The sequence below is a fragment of the Liolophura sinensis genome, chromosome 10, assembly GCF_032854445.1.
Source record: "Liolophura sinensis isolate JHLJ2023 chromosome 10, CUHK_Ljap_v2, whole genome shotgun sequence".
NCBI classification, from domain to species: Eukaryota; Metazoa; Mollusca; class Polyplacophora; order Chitonida; family Chitonidae; genus Liolophura; species Liolophura sinensis.
Window position 1 is genome coordinate 5,313,771 of NC_088304.1, and position 18,418 is coordinate 5,332,188.

The 18,418-nt window shown below is 40.2% G+C and overlaps 2 protein-coding genes across 2 annotated transcripts in view; both read left to right on the forward strand.

Moving 5' to 3' along the window:
* Nucleotides 1–61: 61 nt before the first annotated feature.
* LOC135476596 (SREBP regulating gene protein-like) lies at nucleotides 62–5,405 on the forward strand. Its single transcript, XM_064756673.1, has 5 exons — nucleotides 62–179; nucleotides 2,449–2,608; nucleotides 3,275–3,426; nucleotides 4,185–4,298; nucleotides 5,294–5,405. Exons 1-5 carry the CDS (start codon nucleotides 87–89, stop codon nucleotides 5,372–5,374), a joined length of 600 nt encoding a protein of 199 aa, XP_064612743.1. The 5' UTR covers nucleotides 62–86; the 3' UTR covers nucleotides 5,375–5,405.
* A 605-nt stretch (nucleotides 5,406–6,010) lies between these two features.
* The window catches only part of LOC135476597 (uncharacterized), a 37,080-nt gene continuing 24,672 nt past the window's right edge, over nucleotides 6,011–18,418 (forward strand). The window contains 14 exon segments of the mRNA XM_064756674.1: nucleotides 6,011–6,118; nucleotides 6,933–7,079; nucleotides 7,932–8,062; nucleotides 8,692–8,794; nucleotides 10,128–10,275; nucleotides 11,091–11,304; nucleotides 11,747–11,870; nucleotides 12,582–12,750; nucleotides 13,179–13,357; nucleotides 13,913–14,056; nucleotides 14,638–14,799; nucleotides 15,110–15,225; nucleotides 17,468–17,585; nucleotides 18,093–18,372. Coding sequence (XP_064612744.1) covers nucleotides 6,011–6,118; nucleotides 6,933–7,079; nucleotides 7,932–8,062; nucleotides 8,692–8,794; nucleotides 10,128–10,275; nucleotides 11,091–11,304; nucleotides 11,747–11,870; nucleotides 12,582–12,750; nucleotides 13,179–13,357; nucleotides 13,913–14,056; nucleotides 14,638–14,799; nucleotides 15,110–15,225; nucleotides 17,468–17,585; nucleotides 18,093–18,372 — 2,143 coding nt within the window.

Below are 18,418 nucleotides of genomic sequence, written 5' to 3' on the forward strand. Positions count from 1 at the left end.
TCATTGTTTTCAATATTTTTGTCTTTCCATCTAACCGTTTTTATACGAAATGCGGCTAAGATGACCATGGTCGAATTTGCCTACAAATGTTTACCTCTCGGGTGTTGCGAAGACGTTGGGTTCTGGCCGTGATTTTTATTTGTTCGTTGATTTATTTCCTTGTTAACACTTTTAAACAGGTATGTCGGCGATGTGATCGTTAGATGATCGTAAACCTCTAGGATGTGGGTATTTTGGGGGCCTGTTTTGATCGTGAATCTTCATGTTGTTGTTGTTGTTTACATTGTCACCAACCACCACAGCACGTCAGCAGTGCCGTCATTTGTACTTAAATAAAGTTAAACATAAACTTAATTATGTCGGTCAGTTTGCAGTAAATTGTAGTCTGAACAAATAATTCTGACTAGGTGATAGATGAGCTTGAGCGTTTCCAGGATAGATTGCAGTCTACTTTCTTCAGCATGAGTGGAGGAGTGCGGCTGTGATCGCCTGGATAGCACGCATATAGGAATTGACGTTGAACAATCCAAAGCACTCAATATGGGTTACATGCCGACATACAGATTCACCCCACTCCAACCCCACTCCAGATGCGGATCTGAAATCAACACAACAACACAGGGCCACACAACCCGTCTTAAATGTCAAGTTTAGTTATGGTTTCATCAGTCATCATGGATTTAGAATAGAAAGAACAAATTGCCCAGTCGGTCAAGCGAGAAAAAGGAGTTCTAAAGGTTCCAGTCAAGCCTTAAGGCTGTCGTCTGCACATCTTTTTTGTAATGCATGTTTGCTAACCCTAGCCTCGGACACCATCCAGGTTTTAGATGCACCTGAGGTGTCGCGCATGCACATGTGATGTTGAACAGAGAAATTCAACACTTCCTCAGATTTTCTGCATTTAGATAGACTGAAATGGATTTAAGCGTGTATGACTGATTGATAGGGTCCCTTTCTCCTCAATACAGAAGAGAAATCAATGTGTACAACGGTTTTTAGAATGGATTTAAAACCCACTTTGTTTTGAAGAGTGCTTTGCGAAATGGACAGACTGGATTTTCTTAATTCAAAGATTAAACGTTGAGGCAGGTAAATATCAAAAATTGTTGAAAATGGACCTTTAACTTGATTAAACTACATGTCGAATAGACCGAGATTGCTCTGACATTAGGTTTGGCAAAATTTTGTTGGGACAAGGATGGCCCTATACCAATGTCAGAAAGCGTCCAATAAACGCGAGACTCACTTAAGCCCTATACTTGGAAACTCAGGTTGTAGGCTAATCAGGTCACAGTTTCATGTTCACTGCCTTTATGACTTGGTCTGACTTCGTAGTGAGTTGGTAAGACTTTATTCTGGCAAGGTCTGCGGTCATCAAAATTTTAGATGTTCAGGATGTGTAGCATTAAGTAGAAGGGCTGGTCCTCACAGACAATGCACTTAGGATCTTGAGTTACAAAGAAGAACCATGACAGATGTATCAGAATCCTGCTGAAGAGTATTTATCAATCAGCAGAACAACAAGTCTTTTGTAGAACTTTTTCTGAGAACACATTTCATTAGTTTGTAGAAATTAGGTTAGTTGAGCTTGTGGAGAAAATGGAAGTATTTCCACTTGTCATGTGAGCAGAAGCACAAATAATTTGTGTTCAAGATGTCTGTCCATGGTTTTCTAGTCGTAGCAACGATATAAAACAAGAGTACAAGGAAAGGATGTCTTAGTATGTACTGTTTAGAGTTTGGTCCAGTGTGATGTGACTTTTATAGTTTGGTAGTGCTGATGAAATTACCAATTGATGTCAGTGCTAGGAAAACTTCTCATACTATATTTGCCAAAAATATTTTGTGTTATGCAAAACAGAAAATATCTTAATTAAGAAAATGAACGTAAAATTGTGTCCAGTGACAAAAGCATTTATCTTATAGCAACATGTAAAGTCACAGATTCATATTCAGCTCCTGCAGTGCTGGTTTGGCTGCAGCTTTTAATCAGAAGATTTGTTTAAGAGAGATGGCTTCTCTGCGTTCTGCATGTTTGTTTTCTTTCATAAACCTGACTGCTATCATAAAAGCAATACATTCCGGAGTACAGCATATTCATGATAAATAAAGGAACCTCGCTGACTCAGATGGTTAAAGCACTGGATGACGGCAACCTTTGTTTTTCAATCACTAGGTCAGCAAAAATGTGTTCAGTCCCATTCTACATGTAAGTCAAGGGAATTTTCAAGATTCCACAACTTCCATAGTTCTGAGGGCAGTGGTGGCAAGAAGTGGTCTCTAGCATTCCCAGTTGCCCATATCACACAAGGGAAAATGTGCCAAAGCTTGATGGTTTATTCCAGCTTTCTCTTTCCCCCACCCTGTCAGATGAGTGAAAATATTTTTAGCACTGTATTAAATAACGATCAAGTTAACTGAACAGAAATTTTGCTGAATGGTTTGTAGGGTAGCAGTGCGCTGTCCCCTGATGATTATGAAGTGAGACGCCCACTGTTCAGACAGCCGTTTGAGTGGCAGCCCAGCCTACAGGAGAGCAATGTGAACCAGAGCCAGACAAAGTGTCGCAATTCCGTCCAGGGGAAGTCATTGATAGCAGATGAGAGAGGTAGAGCTTGAAATTCTGGTAGTCTCGCAAGGACTCCAAAATTTATTGGTTCTTTACATACATTTATATGTCAATATTTATTACCTGAATATTTGTTTCATATATTCCAGGAATTTCAATAATTGTTAAATGTCTTATTACTATTTGGAAGGGTTAAGGGGGGAGGGGGCTCCGTGACCGAGGGAGCTAGCTCGCCAGAGGGCCGTAATGTGTGATATATGCCTACTCAAGAATATTTCACTTATACGATGGTGGCCAGCATGGTGACAGGAGGAAATCAAAGATGCATTTAAATTTTCCAGTTTTCACTGCAGTCAAAATATGGCCTGTGTGAAATATTCTTCTGATCAACATTTAACAAATCAGTTTTTAATGATTGCTCTATTTATGGCAGCCTTGTGCTAGAAGGTTTAGTTTTGTTGTAGTTCCTCATTCAGGCTTTTTTCGAGACAAGTTTGATGCTTCCTCCACCCCTAAACCTGGCCATTGTCATACGAGGACAACATTTGTGGGTGCTGATGCACGTAAAGCCACAATCAAAAAATAAATAAAAAATTAAGATTTTCCTGTTTTCCAGTCTTGCCATAGGTTGATGGTTTAATATGAACACTATAGCTTTCTCACCCATAACAGTTAATCAATCCATCAATCAATCTTATTTTGTAGGTTATGTGTGTAGTCGCACCGATGTGTTGATAGGAGGCTGCTGTAACAGAGAGAGTGACAGCTCCATACGCTTTTCCTGCAAGAGCTGCCTCAGTAATGGCTGCTGTGTCATATATGAATACTGTGTGACCTGCTGTCTTCTACCTGACAAGGTAGGAACAACTTCAGTGGATGATACCCTAAAACTGGAAACCTTCAGTTTCCCATAAAAAGATTAAGCAAATCAGTCACATGAATATAGGAATTTTAAGTGTCAAAACTACAAGGTCATGGCGACGTCCCTTTGTGCAGTAATGTAGGGGCCTCGGTGGCTCAGTTGGTTAGCGCACTAGCGCAGCTTAACGACCCAGGAGCCTCTCACCAATGCGGTCGCTGTGAGTTCAAGTCTCCGGATTCCTCTCCAGCAGTAAATGGGAAGGTCTATCAGCAACCTGCAGATGGTCATGGGTTTCCCCCGGGCTCTGCCCGGTTTCCTCCCACCATAATGCTGGCCGCTGTCGTATAAGTGAAATATTCTTGAGTACGACGTAAAACACCAATCAAATAAATAAATAAATAAATAGATTGTGCAGTGATGTTGTTGTTGAATTCGTGAACTTAATGATGGTTGGTTGTAGGCAGTATTAAAAATGACCCGAGAAAGATCACTTTTATTACCTGAATTACATTTGCAAATCCTCTGAAATAAACAATTCACAAGTAAAGTCATCGTTCACGGATAACTTTCATTATTTTCTGTGCTATTGTTAAAATGTACTGATTTGACGAAGAGCAACAATGCCACAACTTAAGCATTGTCAGTTTTTTTTTTTCATCTTTATTTGTGGCAGTTGATTAAAGTTTGTGAGAATGCGACTTTTCTTGAGGGGAAGATTACCTGATCATGACTGTCTTTTTTCTTTGTCTTCAGAAACCTCTACTAGGCAGAATTTTGAAAGATGCTCAGGAAACTTCTGACCAGGCATTAACATCCGTTCGTGATCTTTTTGAGCTCTGTCTGCTTAAGTGTCGCACATCTTCACAGGTAAATTTTCCTCTGTGGCATTTCGTCGTAACTGTGAGCTTTGACAGGGTAACCTTGAGCTGTGACAGGGTAACTTTGAGCTCTGTCTAAAAGTGTCGCACACCATCACAGGTAAGCTTACCGCAAGGTCGTGACACCATTACTCAGAGCTGTGACAGGGTAACTTTAAGCTCTCTCTAAAAGTGTCGCACATCTTCACAGGTAAGTTTACCTCAAGGTCGTGACACTGTAACTCAGAGCTGTGACAGGGTAACTTTGAGCTCTGTGTGTTAAATTGTTGCACGTCTTCACAGGTAATTTTACATCAGTGTTGTGTAACATAACTGAGAGCAGTGACATGATAACTTTGAGCTCTGTATGTTAAACTGTTGCACATCTTTACAAGTAAGTTTACATCAGTGTTGTGATATGTTACTCAGAGCTGTGACAGTTTAACTTTGAGCTCTGTGTGTTTAAGTGTTGCGCATCTTCACAGGGAAGTTTACCTCTGTGGCATTTCGTCATAACTCTGAGCAGTGACAGGGTAACTTTGAGCTCTGTCTGAAAGAGTCGCACATCTTCAGGGGTAAGTTTACCTCAAGGTCACGACACCGTAACTCAGAGCTGTGACAGGGTTACTTTGAGTTCTTTCTAAAAGTGTCGCACATCTTCACAGGTAAGTTTACCTCAGTGGCACAATACCTGAACTTAGTTCAGTGACATGATACCTTTGAGCTCTGTGTTTTAAACTGTCACAGGTCTTCATGGGTAAGTTTACCTGTATTTACTGTAACTCATACTCAAAGTATAAACATGCTGGCTCATTCAACTAAAGCAACAAGTGTCCCAGTGGATTTTAATCTCTAAGTTGTTGATGTCTTTGTGTTTAATTATGTCTGTTTGTGTTTAAACCTGTCTTTTTGTCTTTAAATATGTCTTTTTGTGTTTAAACATGTGTTTTCGTGTTAAACATCTGCTTGTATCAGTTAAATAAACTGATGTATTTGTTTGGACAGAGTGTTCAGCATGAGAATTCCTATCGAGACCCGGTAGCCAAGTACTGTTACGGAGAAAAACCACCCAGCATAGCCACCTGAATCTCACCCGCTTTCCCGATTCTCACCTACCATCGGATTGGATTAGTTCCGCCATTTTTGTACAGGATTTACACCAGGAATAATATCAGAGTTTTTGTGCCAAATTTTGCACAATTAACACATTTGAGTACATCATAAAATCCAGCAGCTGAAAAAGTTTAAATTTATACCAGTATTTAGTTGAACTCAGTGAAGTAGGTATAAAAAATTTTGACTGAGGAACTGGCAATCTTCATTTTGCATCTGCAGCATCTTTGTCTTAGAAGTCTCTCGCTGCAAAGCTTTTACCAGGAAAAGTGGATGAGTTAAAATCCAGCCCTTTTCAGCTATGGCGGAAAATTTACAGACATTGAACAGCCGTGTAAGCCACCGATTTCACCTGCGCTGCACACAGACTTTTGACCTCATTAGATTTTATCAGTATTAATTGATATAATGTTGTAGACATGTAAATAAGATCAGATTTGTATGTTTATATTTTTGTACATAAATGTAAATGAAGCCCATACAGTAGTCACCTATGTAAATAAACGGAATTTGTACCCGCTGCATGCAGAATTTCCATTAATTTAAGCTGTACACAATTATTTTAGTTAAAACTGTAATTATCCATACTGGTGTAGATAGCAAATCACCATGTCTCAGAGACACCTCGTTCCCAGCGACTCTTACTGTCCATTTGGAGAGCCCTGGTTAGACTCCTGTTTCCAGCAGACGTTACTCCCAAATGCACCATGGCACAAGGTAAATTGAACACACTTACATTTTTAGTACAAAAGTAGATTTCAAAGAAAATGTTTAGTAATAATGATGTGGAACATTAAGTTGGTGTGGTAAAAGGCAGAATATGACTATAAGACGATATAATAGGACTCTCTCAGTTTAGGTACTACAGTATTTCATTACAAGAATAGAAAACAATAACTGAAAACATTACGTGGGTGTGAGGGACAAGACACAATATAGAAATATGATATTCTGTAAAATATACAGTTCATGACTGTATTCCGAACTGCTTCGCTCAGTCCTAATTTTGCAACATCGACATTGTAGTTGTTATGAGGGACTGAGAATTTTGTGGTAGACATGGATATGATGTAGTGCTAGACTTTTGATGGCTACACTGATTCAGTGTAGGCTCAGGTGTGTGTTCAAATTCATATTGGGGGCCTCTGTGGCGCAGTTGGCTAGCGCGCTAATGCAGCGTAATGACCTGGGAGCCTCTCACCAATGCAGCCGCTATGAGTTCAAGTCCAGCTCATGCTGGCTTGTTCTCTGGCCGTACTTCGAAAGGTCTGCCAGCAACCTGCAGATGGTCGTGGGTTTCCCCTGGTATTCTGCTCGGTTTCCTCCCACCACAATGCTGACCGCCATGGTATAAGTGAAATATTCTTGAGAATGGCGTAAAACACCAATCAAATAAATAAACAAATTAATATTACCTTAAGCGAGTTTAATCTATCCACAAACTTAACCATGACATAAAAATAAAATAAATACTTGAGTTATAAGTGTGAAACAACAATCAAATAAGTAAATAACAAATTCTTTGTTCCAGCTGGAGGAGGATGTGGCTAAAGCACTAGCTCAAAAAGTCCAAAAGCAGTTCAACCATCCTGAAAGGCGGGAAATGCTCTTCAAATTGCTAGGGAAAGGCTTCATCAACAGTTACTTCCCTTCTGAAATGCCCCATCCACAACTTTTGGTAAGTGATTATGACACCATGCTGTAAAAATAATATTGTAACTTCTGTCTCAACTTTGGATGATTTGTCGTGTGGTTGTTTTACATTGTTCTCTCTCTGTCTGCTTATGCTGCAATGTAAGTTCAGGAGGTTCGTAAGGTACAGTGTAAAGCCAGTGGTTTTAAAAACTCTCCAGTTTCCTCCCGTCCATAAACCTGACCTCCATGACATAAATGAGACATTCTGGAGAAAAACAGTCAACAGCATTCAGAAAATTAATACACGTCAGAACTGGTGTGCTTACAGGAGTAAAACACACAACAGTTACCCCCTAATTCCTCAACCTTTTTGCATGTGAAAGAGCAACTTTCGGTGCAATTTATACACATTTTTAATATGATTTTGGAGGCAAAAGACTTCAAAGTTTGTATCAGTCTACACAGAATAATGCCTTCAGGATATGCTTGAATAAACCTGGAAAATATCTGAAAAAGATTGAAGAATTACAGAAAGTACCATCGAAGTGATTTCATTGACCTGCAGTCGGGGAGCTGTAACAGTACCAAATGTCTGTCTACAAAAACAAATTCCCCATTCTTAACTGGAGAAAAACCGTAACTGAATGGTTCATTAATAGTGACTCAGTCAAGTCTCTGATTGGTTTATTTGTGCTCTGATTTGATTATTTATGCCTGTATTTTTCATCCCGTGGGATATTAATTTGCATCTGACAGTCTGTCTGCTCGCCTGTCTGTACATCCATCTGTTTTGTCATGCTTTGCCATGTATGCAGTAACTGCCTAATATTATGCCAATTTTGATCAAATTTGTTTATAGCACACTGTATAGATGTTGATTATCTATATGTTGCAGGAGCCGCCCCAGATGTCTGCGGAAGAGAGACGACGCCTGGAGATAGAAGCCAAATCTTGGCTGCTCAGCCAGGCTTACAAATGTGTCAATGAGATGGGTTATCCCTCTGTCATAACAGGATCCTCTGACGGGTAAGCTGTCAAATTGTAGCAGTTCATTAGCTAACAGTTCATGAGCATCAGTGTCCAATAACATGGAAAGCAATGTTAAGGTAAATGTTAGCAGTGGTATCTTAAAAAGTACTGCCTATATTGAGCTTAGGTTTTGCACACATGTAGAGCGCAGCAACGTGAGGGAAATGTTCTAGTGTTGATGCGATGTGAGCATATTAATTATCATAAATTAGCAAATTCACAACTTCAGATCTTTATGTATTGAACTGAAATTTTGCAATCATGTGTCTCCTACAGGTGAGCTGTAAGTTTATTTTGTGATAGATTTGAATAGTGTTTAGTGCCGTACACAAGAACTTCTCACTTCTGTAAGTGGATGAAACCAAAGTGCCCTGAGTTCACCGCGTACCTGACTAATCTGCCAAACCAGCAACAGCTGAATTTCACTCTTCAGTATTATTAATCAATGGCCAATTAAGTAAGTTGCAATGAGTACAATGGTTTAGCCATTTTACCCTGGAAGGGCCAAGGTTTTCAGAGCTAGAAATAAAGTGATGCTCTAAACACACTGTGCATGTGTGTTTTGTGTTTTTTTTTCTGACATCATTCTTTTACAAAGTGCCTGTTTTATTCACTGTTTTTGACAGAGACACTACCTCCAAGGAACTGGCAGATTTCCTCAGGCACACCTTCTCCATTTTCTCTAATGGACTGGACAGAGAGCTCTATTGGCAAGAAGAGGAGCTTGCAGTAAGATGAACTTGAAATAAAAGTTAAATGTCACATTAAAGGATTAGTGTCCAGATTTAGCTACCGGTCCTCATTATCTAGATTATAGCCTGTTTAAACAGTATGTTAAGAGGAGTGGAGGGTGGGTGGGGTTTTCTGAGAAACCTAAAAATGATTTTTAACCTCACCAAAGACAATAGATTTACTGCCGTAGTTGATCTTTAGCCGACCGAGAGGTACAGCTCAGTGAGTGACGTCATAGATGGCTGGCCTAAATAACCTGAGAATTTGTATCACAACCATGTCATTTTCACAATGGATTCTAGCTACATAGACGCAAATATACTGCCTTGGCGATTTGAACCCATAGTGGGCGATGTTCAAATTCCGAATTACGACAGACTTTAAATTCCAATTTTTCAGATGTTGAATTTCATTTTTGCCCAGAGATTTCCAACTGCACTATCATTACACACTGGTGAGCTATACACACCATACCAAATTTAATATTTATTTACTATTTATTTCCCTCTGTCAGCTTCACAGTCAATATCATTCTATTCTCTGAGGGATTCTAAATTCATACCTATATGCGATGACAACTACCAGTTGTTGTCTGCATTCCGAAAAGCCTATGCCTTTATAGCCTTGTACAATATAAATAAATGCACATGTACGAGGTGGGCGTCTGCGTTAGTGTACAGACATTTACTATTTAACAGTTTTCAGTTCTGTTAATAGTATTTTATAACTACTGTATGCAGGTGCCATTGTGGAAATTCATCTCCATTCCTCTTGTAGCTTTCAGCTGTAAATAGCTAGAACAGATACGGCCATGTTTGGTGGGTACAGAATCCTTTCGTCTTGTGCTGTAAATTACCGCCTTCCTGAGGGCTAAATCGTCTGGAAATTTGAAGAAACTAACTCCAGGGTCATTCGATGACCTGTCTTTATAACTATATGCAGATCAGCAAACCATTTTGTGGAGAAATTCGATAGGCTTGTTGTCGATATGAGTGTTGGCGGAAAAAATGCATAAAACCAGCCTCATTATGAAGTGATTATAAGTGCCATAGTACTCCAATTGATGTACCCTTTTTCAATAATTTTGTACACTCAATTTAACAATATATACAGGGGTAGCTAATTCTGAATGATTAAGAAATCTGGACACTTATCCTGTAAATATAGAATGACAATAGAGTAATAACTGATACATTGTAACATTGTATCTATTGGGTTACAATCAGGTTTTGAAGTAACTGTGGTAACCTTACAGCAAAAATGTTTCTTGTCCCCATTACTGGGACCCAATTTTTCCTTACAACTTTTTTTATCTGTTTGACAATACCAGAAAAAGAAGAAGTTGGAAATCCAACAGTTGAGCCAAAAGGAGAAGCAAGTGTCTGGTTTGAACCGTGTTCCAGTGCCCAGTGTGATCAAGTCCAGTTCATCAGCCTCCACGGTCAGACCTGACCTACCCTCCACCAGCCACATAAAAGGTACTCACTTATGTAAATGTACAGGACTCTATAGTTAAGAGCAGGCCCTGAAATATTTCTGTCTGGAGATAAAATAGATTAGAGGGGGCCTTTGTGGCTGAGCACCATCACCCAAGAGCCTTCCACGAATGCGGTCTCTGTGAGTTCAAGTCCAGCTCATGTACACTTTCTCTCCAGCTGTCCGTGGGAAAGTCTATCAGCAACACGCAGATGGTCGTCGGTTTCCCTGGGCTCTGCCTGGATTCCTCCTGCCATAATACTGACCTCCGTTGTATGAATGAAGTACTCTTGAGTACCACGGAAAACACCGATAAAATAAATAAATAAATATATAAATGAAATAGGTTAGATTTTCTGAGTCCCTAAAAGCACTCACTGGTGTCACCAAAGGGGTCATTATATCTAAGAGCTAGTCCTGAAATAGTTTTGTCTCATGATCAAGTAGATGAAAATTTCTGAAGGTATTCACTGAGATCAGATTTCATTAGAATTCCTACAAGGGACTAAGTTTTCAGATTAATACATATGATTTTATACTTTTATCTATGCTGTCCTTGCTGCCTGAGTTGGCTAAAGTCTTGGTTTCACCACAGCTGATTATCCCCTGACCAATGAGTTTGCAGGGTAGAGCACAGGTGTGGCTAGCCTGGGGGTTTTAGCCACAATGTTTGTCAGGTTCTTGGCCAGTGGGTATGGTTTACTCTCAACATCCTGGTTTCATAATCCTCATCCTAAAGTAAATAAAAAAATGTAAACTGAAGACTGAAGAACGTGAAATCCACCCTTAGATGTGCTTTCATTGATATTCGTTCCAGCAAATTTACACAACTTGGAAGGCGATCCTCCCCCTCTCTGGGGCCTCCAGAGTGACAAGATTGGAAAGGCTATTGTCCAGGTGTTACAGAGAGACCCTCGCAAGTTCGACCTGGTGGTGGGTCGCTTACATGGGAGACAACTCCCGGGCATATTGCGGTCTTACATCTGGGCTGATGTTCTCTTCAGGGATCAAAGAAAACGCATGAAGGGAGTGTAAGTTAGCTTCATTAATATATGTAGTTTCATGAACATCTAAATCATTGTTTCATTTGTGTTTCTGAGTTGTGTCATGATGACGACAGAATGGCATCGCCTCTGGGGATGCTTGTTAATCTTTTACCATGGCAGATCATTTATTTAAGGAAGATTTACACTCAGATTTTCAATAGTTTTTTTCCCTTTATAACACCCAGCACCACTGAATAATATAATTCAAATAATTAATGTGTAAGTGTTTTAATAATTGCCGTATAAAATTTGCGGATTTGGCCTAAAGCAGACCACAGGCTAATGCAGGTGGTTTTCTGCAAAATCAGCACCGTTTCCTCTCCCCATAATCCTGACTAACTTTCATAAAAGAGAATCATCCTCAAATGCAGCAATATGCCCCACTCAAATATATTTTTTTTCATATTCTTTTTCTTTCTTTTCTCAGAAATGTTGAGAGAGTGGTGCGGGAAAGGTTTGCGAAAGCTGTTCAGAAAGGTGCTGTGGACCTGGGGATAAAGCGAGCTACACATTCTCCGATAACGGGACTGATAGAGAATGCTGTCATTGAGGTATGTCTAAGCCGTTGTTGTCTGCTAATGAGCTTCCTGAACAGAACTGGATTAAAGTCCTGGGGCCATTCTCAAAAAGTAATTCAGTTTTTCATTTAAATAAATACTTACTTTGTAAGGTATTTACATAGTTTTGTAACTGTGGCTTCAAAGATGAAAATATGATATACATGTAGAATACAAAGCATGAAGTTAAGCTGTCTAAATATGATTGACTGTAGGGTGCGGTAATTGAAAAAATACGTGAAATATATGAATGAATTTTGTAAATGTCTGGAGAGGCATGCCTTGGTAGCACAGAATGAACGCGTCTCCAGTGTTTCTAGTTGCAAGCCCTAATGTGAGAATCTTGATAAGCACTTTTCGGTCCATCAGTGTTATTATGGGTGTGTAAAAGTACAGTTTTGGGGACTGGAAATTTTTGACGGTAACCAATGTTTTAACACATTCTGAGTGAACTATGGAGTGTAGAGAAATAATTTGCACAGTTTTCGTGAAACAAACATAATTTTTAGCATCATTATCATAATAACTTGTATGTATAAATTCCACTGAAAAAGTGCTTTAGTGTTTGAAAAGGCTGAAGATTTACAGTAGTGAAGGATTGGGTTTAGTGGATGGGGGGTATGGAAGCTGGTTGCCAGTAGTAGGGAAGTTTGTGCTATGATTTACTCTCATACATACAGATGAATGTTAATGATTTACTTATAGAAGTACAGCCGCACAGTGGGAATGGTACCCCATAACCAGCAGGCACACCTGAGAGAGGCGGCGCGGGTGCTGAATGTCCTGTATGTGTATGACAGAAGTTATGAGCCTTACCTGATAGACTGGCTCTTCCCTCTACAGCTGGCGCTCAGGGACAGCTCTGATGTGAGAGGTTAGTGGCTTTTGTCCACTTGCACATAGCTTGCAAGTCAGCTCTTCTCTTCTGCTGTAATCAGATTTAATTAGCAGATTACAACGTTCGTTTATGCAGGCTAACATTCGTTCAATACCACGGGTCTACAACCTATATGGTGTGCATAGCTGTTTATCACATCCATGACTTGCCGAAGGGTTGTGGTATACGTGTGGAGCTCCAGTTTCCGCCACCCAGGAATCTTGACTGCCATCGTATAAGTGAAACATTCAGGAGTATGGCATAGGGTACAGATAAATTTGTCTTAAGGATGGTATTTAACATATAAAGGAAGATGTTAAGCCCCTACTGAGCCATCACATTTCCAGGTGTTTGTGTTAGTTATGACTTTTAACGTTGCCATACTGAACATGTGTTACAGTTTTACTGTGCTCTCACTTTCCCAGGTGAGAGTCTATACGAGCTAGCCATGTACCTGGATCTGCTTAACGACAGCTGCTTCCCTACCTGGCCTCAGGTATTTGCCATCGCCAAGACTGTTCTTGAGGCGCTCCACCGGGAAGATGCTGAACTCTACGATCATCTCAGGGAAATTGCATTCATTAACATCCAGTTCAACCCAAAGGTCAGGGATTATTCCTGGAATATCGTAATGTTATTATTTTATCTCTTTAGCGATGACAAAATTTAGGAAGAATTTTGTGGGAGAATTATTGATAGGAGACTAACTAAAATTAGAATTGGAACTTTTATCTTGTCTTAATTAGACAAATAGGGCTTACAGAAAGGTATAGGCAGTTATTAACCACAAGTTATATCTTGAACTTGAAGCAGGGAGTGGGCCCTGGTCAAGTGCTACATGTAGGTGACCTGAAATGTGGGTTCAGTACCAGTCTTAGCTGAGAAGTTTTCCAGGTTCTCCTACTAGCGTTGTTCTTGGAGCATTGGTAGTAATAGGAAGTTGACAGCACTCTCTTGTGTGCCTTCCAAATGTAACTTTTTTGAAAATAACATTGAAAGGTGACGTGATCAGGAAAACTGCCAGACTTTATTTACAAAAGCTTGTGAAAGTGATCACACACTCAGCTGGATGGAGAAGTGATTATTTCTTGTCCTTTCATGAACACACTCCAGTTAAGTAAAACTCAGTGATTAGATAGAGTGACATTTGTCATTACAGGAGTTCCTTGTACAGCTGATGCACCAGGAAAAAGCCAAGGCCCAGACGCTCCTGTCAGCCAGCCCCAGTGTCGTCCAGTCAGATCCTCTGTCCGCCAAACTCCTCGCAGACCCTCTTATCTTCCTGCGCAAGTGGATAGGGGAGGTAACTTCGCAGGCTTAATCTCAGATTGCACATATTCATGGTCATACACCGTATATTTATCCTGGATCACAACACAAAAACAAGTTTGAAAAAAAAAATCACTTTGTGACATTTTCAACAAAAATGTGAAAATTTAACAACGTGGACTTTCTAGGGGCTAGGGGTGGGGGGGCGGAGGTTTGAGGTTTTTTTTAGTAATTTCTCAAGTCATGATTACATAGGCAAATTAAAATCCCTGCACTTACTTCTTCGCTGATGCACCCTGCTGTGATACTGGAGCAGAATAAAATTACTAAGTACACCTTGAAACAGGTTATTAAGGTTCGAGAATTGATCTAGACGAATAGTTTGGGCACCATTTTGATTGTCAAAACTGCCAGGTTTACAATTTTCATAAATGCTAGTAACACAAAAGTGTGAAAATTTTATCATTTGGGATCTCCAAATCCTGTCTTTATGACTCATGCCTAACCGTTTTGAAAGGTTCACAAATTCCCTAGATCTGGCCCTGGGGGTAGAAATGTGAGTGGAATTTCAGCCAGGTACAGAAAGTTTCAGTGGTGACTTTTCCTTGTGTTCAGTGTTTTGTTAGCGTGCTGGACACACCGGCCATCCTGTACGTGTGGGATCAGTGCTTCATGCAGGGTTGGAAGGCCTCAGTGCTGCAGAACTTCTGTCTGGTGATGCTGGAGCTGTTGAGGTCAAGGTTCATGATGGCCTCAGATTACAGAAGCATGAAGGAGGTAAGGAAAATCACCCAAAGGCTCTCCCAAAATTGACTGAATAAGTACACAAATATACAATTTATTTTGGGTGGATTATTTGTAAATGGATGTACATATGCATCGGTGTGTGATCGCATAAATAGGAATAGTGTGAATAGTTAAAGGTGTATCGGGATGTGATAATGGCCATACTTGCTAGTTTCTTAAAAGAAAAATGGATATTGGTTTCAGTTATAAATGTAAATGGTAACATGTTTTGACAACTTTATCATATAAGAAATGATATTTGACCAATTTTAATTAATGCACAGATTGATTTGACTGGCAGGTGTTTTTCAATGAACCATGTAAGCTGTACACCATGGACATTCAGATGGCCTGGATCCATTTGGAGAATGGAAAACCTCTGTCAGAAATACCCGCCATGAACAGGCAAAGGCCGAGGTGAGACTTATTAAGAGGCCAGTAATGGTGTGTAACAATGGAAAACCTCTGTCAGAAATACCCGCCATGAACAGGCAAAGGCCCAGGTGGGATTTATATTGAAGACAGTAAAGCTGTGTAACAGTGCAAAATCTCTGTCAGAAATGCCCACCATGAACAGGCAAAGGCCCAGGTGGTATTTATATTGAAAACAGTAATGGTGTGTAACAATGGAAAACCTCTGTCAGAAATACCCACCATGAACAGGCAAAGGCCCAGGTGGTATTTATATTGAAGAAAACCTCTGTCAGAAATACCCACCATGAACAGGCAAAGGCCCAGGTGGTATTTATATTGAAAACAGTAATGGTGTGTAACAATGGAAAACCTCTGTCAGAAATACCCACCATGAACAGGCAAAGGCCCAGGTGGTATTTATATTGAAGACAGTAATGTTGTGTAACAATGGAAAACCTCTGTCAGAAATACCCACCATGAACAGGCAAAGGCCCAGGTGGGATTTATATTGGAGACAGTAATGGTGTGTAACAATGGAAAACCTCTGTCAGAAATACCCACCATGAACAGGCAAAGGCCCAGGTGGGATTTATATTGGAGACAGTAATGGTGTGTAACAATGGAAAACCTCTGTCAGAAATACCCACCATGAACAGGCAAAGGCCCAGATGGACCATTGAAAGAATGGATGACATATCTGTTGTCTCAACACAATATTTTAATTGGTTTTTTTTCCCTTAGTATTCATTCTAACCACCAGCCACCAAGAAAATAGTTATTTTGTTTTTTTTGATTTTTTTGCATAAATCAAGGGGTTTTTTTTATAGGTGAACAGACAGGTTTCTCATGGATAACAACTCGTGTTTATTAGCTGGTAACATTTCGATATAGCTTCTAACACCATTCTCAGACCATATGATAATATAACAGCATAACTTATGCGTATGTATACCAGTCTAGAGTGATAAATGTTAAGAACAAGTAAGACCTGAAGGTGTGAAAATAATGAGTTGAGATCAGCAACAAGTGAGTTGAGATCAGCAAGTACAAGAAAGGAGTGTAGAAAATATATATAGTGAGTTGAGATCAACTGATTACTTGGTAGAGGGGTTAAGCTGGTCTCTCTCCAGTTGGATGAGGTGGTCATAGGCACTGGGTAGGTGGTAACCTTCATCTCTGTTTAGCCTGGTGCGGTGTCGTCGTATCATGATGGTTTCCAGTCGTTTGTGTTTCTTGTTGTCCCTGTTGTTGGTTGATAGTGGTTTGACGGAGTCCCATTGAAATTTGTGATTTGGGTGGGCAGCTATGTGGTCTCTTAATGCTGACTTTCCATCCATTTTTTGTATTGTTTGAAATGTTACCAGGTAATAAACACATGAGTTGTTATCGATAAGAAAACTGTCTGTTCATTTATACAACCCCAGCTCCTATATGCCTCTGAAGAAGTTTTTTTTTTTTAATTTAAAAAAAATCTTCAGAATTATTAGTTTGAAACCAATTTGGCTTCTTCCAGTATGACATCTAGAAATGCAAGGCAGTGTTAGGTGAATGAGTTTCACATTGAATGGATGACTATGGCTTAACTCTTCTTCTCCAAAGCTGCAACCATCTTGTGGTGAGAAGTTACTGTGTACCGTTAGCAGTTTTTAAGGCGTCCGCTTGATGTGCTGTAGATCCAGGGTCATTCATGGGTCAGGTCATACCAGAGACCTTAAAAGAGGAAGTTGTAACTTCCTCACTTGGCATTCAGCGTGAATGGGGTAGTGCAACGACTGGTTGACCCGTATCAGTATAATGGCTAGAGTGGGATGGCTTATTTGCCAGCAGTAAGTCATCTCAGTGAAGCAGCACTAGATAAAAGAGTGGTGGAAATCCGTCCTGCAACAAGGAGGTACATTACTTGCAATCAAAGGACTCTTGCTTGTTAAGTACGACATTAAGCCCCAAGCACGTACTCACTCACTCACTCAGTTTTTAAAGAATACTCAACTATAACTATATGGTTAATGCGCTGGCTTGCTGCATCTGTCCGACGCATGGTCAGTGAAACTGTTTGAAGTTTCGGCTGCGACTTTAATGAGGAGGCTTGAAAGGTACCTGCCAAGGGTTGGTGGTTTAACCCAGGTACTCTGGTTTCTGAACGCTGCCATATATGGGGGAAAACTCTCCAGTATGGCATTATATACCAATCAAATAAACAAATAAATATATCGTAACTGATCCAATGTTTCACTTGTTTGAACAGCACTGCCTATGTCCGGGTAAAATCTGCCTCCTCTGTCACATCTGTGGACTCCCTGAAACCATTCGGTCTCAAGTACGTGAGGTTAAAACTGATATTCCCTGCGGAGTCCTTTGATAAGGTGAGACAAACATTCCCTAACCTGACTGGGTTTTTCTTTCCATCTGCAGATCTTCAACCAGTAAAATGCAGCCAGTAAAATCCAGTAAAAAATTATTTTGTCCTCTTTGTAATGGGCTGTGGAAAATAATGCCTTAACATATTTTTTTTTAACTTGATAAATCTAGTTAAGGAGCTTGCCTTTCAATCTCTTAAGACTCAAGAGGGATATCCCAGCCTTGGACAGGAATTTTGCAGTTTTCCTTCTTACCTCTTGTGAGGCTTTGGTGACAATAAGTGCTCAACGACACTTGGAAGCGTCTAAAGGCGTTAAAGGTGCTGGCTTCCTCTCAGGTGGTACGTGGAAGGTTTGCCAGCAGCCTGCGGATGGTCATGAGTTTCCTCCTTGCTCTGCCCAGTTTCCTACCACCATAATGCTGGCTGCTGTCGCATAAGTGGAATATTGTTGAGTACGGTGTAAAACTCCAAATCAAATAAATAAATAAGTGAAAAAAGTGTTTATCCCCAGGAGCCTCAGCTGTCTCAGTGTGATGTGTCTGACCTGAAGCTTAATGTGTCTGTGTACTTTGGGACTGTCCGTCTTGCCACCCAGCCTTCAACACAGCCCCCTCTGGAGGTCAGGTCTGACACTGACAGCTATGGGGAGAGAACTCTGTATGCCAAGTTCCCTGTGGATAAGTTTGAGTTTGATGCATTGGATCTGTCACAGTTAGATGTGGAGAAGGAGCTTGGAGGGACGGTGTATGCAATGGTGGAAGTGGAGTATTCCCCTTCCGCAGGTGACCAAGGTATGAAATTCTCTTCCTGCATTATAAAAGACTTCAGCATGGAGAT